This window comes from Sphaeroforma arctica (assembly GCF_001186125.1).
Source record: "Sphaeroforma arctica JP610 unplaced genomic scaffold supercont1.365, whole genome shotgun sequence".
Lineage (NCBI taxonomy): Eukaryota > Ichthyosporea > Ichthyophonida > Sphaeroforma > Sphaeroforma arctica.
The window spans coordinates 4,925-8,724 of record NW_014040193.1 but is presented as its reverse complement, the minus strand read 5'-3'; the positions used below and the strand labels follow the sequence as shown (position 1 = coordinate 8,724).

Here is a 3,800-nt window from a genome sequence, read left to right as displayed (position 1 = left end):
AGAACTAGACCAAATCTTATGTTTGGTATTTTACTGGGGCCTTTTAATGGCCTTGTCCAAAAATCTGATATGTAAATTGGAAAAGGTATTAATTAATAAAACCATTAAAAACCATTTAGGAAACTTAAGTTCCTCCTTATATTAAGAATACGTTTATAATTTACGTACTGCAGAGTACGTTTATAACATAGAGTCTAATGTGGAGGCCCGGCTATTACAATGCCTATGAGTGTAACGCGAGAGTTGCCAGTAGTCCGACATCTGGTCGTTAAGTATGTACAACGCGGCTTGTATATTGGAATAAAAGTTGCCACCATCTACACTAGCCAATCAAATGGTATTATGCCAGTACTATTACTCAGCACAGAAGGTTCAGAAAAATCCACCTAGAAGTGGTGTGTGATCCCAGCGTGGAAGGTCAGTAAAATCCAACCAGGAGTGGATTGTGCGGCTTGAGATCGAACTACTCGCGATACTTTCCATTTTTGTAGCAAATTAGGTGAATGACTGAACCAACCAACCCTTAATTTACTACACAGACATGGAGCTAGTAGACCTCATGTACATGCTTAACATCAATCTCACCAGCATACTGACGAAATGAGCGTCGGCGTACGCGTCGGTACGAGTGTCCGCCTGTGCGTTAGCTTGAAAGTATGGACATCAGTGTCAGCGTTTACGTTGGCTTTAGTGTAGGTGTCATTGTGAGCAAGAGCTTCTGTGACGCTTGCAGTGGTGTAGGCGTTTACGTTGGCTTTAGTGTAGGTGTCATTGTGAGCAAGGGCGTCTGTGACGATTGCAGTGGTGTAAGTGTTTGCGTTGAGTTGGCGTAGGCGTCTTAATTTTTACGGGTGTCGGTGTCGGGGATTGCATTGACTTTGTGTTGGCGTGGGCATAAACACCGGTGTCTATGTTTGCATTGAACTTAGTGTGATGTGAGCGAAAGCAATGACGTCGGCGTACGCGTGGACGTTGGTGTGGGAGTTTGCGTAGGATTGCCAGTGTTCATAATAATTCATACATATCATGTACTCGAAGGTCACGACAAATATGGGATGGCATGGCTCACCGTCTATGTTTTCTTATAAATGTTGTGGGCAGCAATTTAAAAAGATAACCCTAGTATAACGTAATTGTATACCTAACTGGTATACTGTGACTTTAGACCTTGTATAATTTAAATCCAAAAGCAGCAGTCAAAAGTCAGAACAATTGATATGACTTTTAAAGTTGCAATTGTAACTAGGTTTGGGTTCACTGCCCAATGTACACGATGTGATACTAAATAACAATGGGCAATGGGCAATGGGCAATTTCGTCGAGCCAAATTTTCCATGGCGGGGTATGAAGCCCAAATCTAACCTATGCTTTTTTCACTTTAAAACTAGAATTATTGGTGAATTATTTGTGCGTGAAAGTTAATACATAGTCACCATGTGGTACAAATGTACGCACCATAGTACAAAGTAGTATCTTCTTGAGTATACGAACAGCAATCAAACTTTGGTCTAATTTCTGATGTTGTCAGGGTATTCTATGTGAAGACTACGCGACGAGCATCAATTTATACAAATAACCACGAGGCCACGAATCAACATTTAAAAACATATTACCCTGATAGGCGAACGACAGAGACGTACAGGCGAATATCAGCCAAAGTTTCATTAAACTTTCCTGTTTAATTTAGAAGGTTATGTTTCATGTCTTGTATGTATTCTTTGTTTCAGAGGCATGTAATCTGATAAAATGTGGAAACTAGCTTGATAAATAGAGCATGGTAGAAACGGTATAGAACCCTTCACAAAGCAACAACTAATAGTAACAGGACAGACTATTTATATATATGATAACCCAAATACATCTCAAGCTTTCGAATCGCAGATTACCTATCCGTATCTGCAGCACCTGCAAGTTCGCAAACTTTATTTTATGCTGTCTTACGTACAGGTACAACGGCACACATATGTCGATGACATATGCAAGTTGTAGTCTGTTCCATAATATACTTGTCGTGCGTTTCCTTTGCATCATGCGACATTAACATGAATTGAATTTGTGCCATCATAAATAGCAGAATTGCACACACGCACATCAGCCGTCAAAGGACACAATCCACCTACATGTGGTCTATATCATCTTTCATAGATAAATACATATTTGTTTACACGTGTATAATAAAAATACAAAAAAAAACGATTACAGATTGATTTGTCATTTTTTTTCACTATAATTTTCTTGAAAAAAAATAACAGACGAAAGATTTTAGTCCTTCTCTGAGGAGTGAGGACTCTCTGACAAATACAAATTCAAATTCAATATTTCAGACTGCGTCTGTAACACTCCTCGGCACCATATTCGTTCACACATCTCGATATATATGTTTCGTCGCGAAAGTGTAGAAGTAATAAATACATAGCACAAACAGTAGCGATACAAGGCTGTACATAAAAACAATTATAGTGGGCGTAAAATAGTATTTTCAATATGTCGACTGTACAAGCAAATCAGAAGATGACTCGGGAGCAATACCGTAAGCATCAAGAATTGGATGCTGCGCGTAAGGCTGGTACTGCCCCTCCCGAGCAGGATGAGGATGGAAGGATGATCAATCCTCATATACCTGAGTACATCAGCAAAGCACCCTGGTATATTTCTGATGGTAAAGCTGGTTTGAAGCATCAAAAGGCACAAAAAGAAACGATAAAGACTGGAATGGATGTGTGGCATCACAGGGGTGCAAGAGTGAAAGGTCCTGCATCGCAAAAGTTTAAGAAGGGGGCATGTGAGAACTGTGGAGCGATGACACACAAGAAAAGTGACTGTATGGAGCGACCCAGGGGGAAAGGTGCCAAGTGGACAGGTGAGGATATACAGAAAGATGAAGTAGTGGTAAACCTAGACGGGCTCGAGTTTGAAGTCAAGCGTGACAGGTGGAATGGTTACGATAATAGTGACTATCAAGAGGTGGTGGACGAGTTTGCACGTGTGGATAAAATGAAGCTTGAGATCAAGGCCAAAGAGGTAGCAGATGAGATGACGCAAAAGAATGTGGTTGACGATGAAGACGCTGAGATTGACCCGGATTCCGAGATGATCGGGTACACGGAAGGTGCTTCTATGCCTGGACAAGCGTATGATGCAAAGAAACGAATCACGGTCAGAAATCTTCGTATCCGTGAGGACACAGCGAAGTATTTGCGAAATCTTGACCCAAAAAGTGCACATTACGATCCTAAGACACGATCTATGCGTGGAAATCCTTATGCGGGTTCGGGCAAATTACAAGAAGAGAGAGAATATATACCAGAGAACTTCATTCGCTATACAGGCGACGCGAAGAAGGTAGCTGCTATGCAGCTATTTGCTTGGAATAAGTCAGAAAGAGGGGAGAATGTTCATGTGCAAGCACTACCAACGGCCACAGAGTCATTGTTAAAGACCGAGAGAACTCACGTGGACGAAGCGAAGGAGAAGGAGCAGCAGAGCATCATCGAAAGATACGGCGGAGCCAAATATTTAGATGCGCCACCGCAAGAACTTCTATTGGGGCAAACAGAACACTATGTGGAATATGATCGCAGTGGAAATGTGGTAAAGGGACAGGCGAAGGCGATAGCAAAGACCAAATTTGCAGAAGATAGTATGTGTGGGATTCTGCTTTTTCCGATTTTGCACACATGTTCTTGTTTCTCAATGATGTACTCTCTCTATATATATATATATATATATACAATAATATATATATATATATATATATATATGTATATATATATATATATTAATAGTAAGTAAATATTATT

General features: G+C 40.5%; 1 protein-coding gene across 1 annotated transcript in view; it reads left to right on the top strand.

The window, feature by feature from the left end:
• Positions 1-2,407: 2,407 nt before the first annotated feature.
• SARC_05615 (hypothetical protein) overlaps positions 2,408-3,800 on the top strand; it is a gene marked incomplete at its 3' end in the record, with an annotated part of 1,681 nt that continues 288 nt past the window's right edge. The window contains exon 1 of the mRNA XM_014300513.1: positions 2,408-3,640. Within this exon, the coding sequence (XP_014155988.1) occupies positions 2,485-3,640 (1,156 nt within the window). The 5' untranslated portion in view covers positions 2,408-2,484. The remainder of the gene's footprint in view (positions 3,641-3,800) is intronic.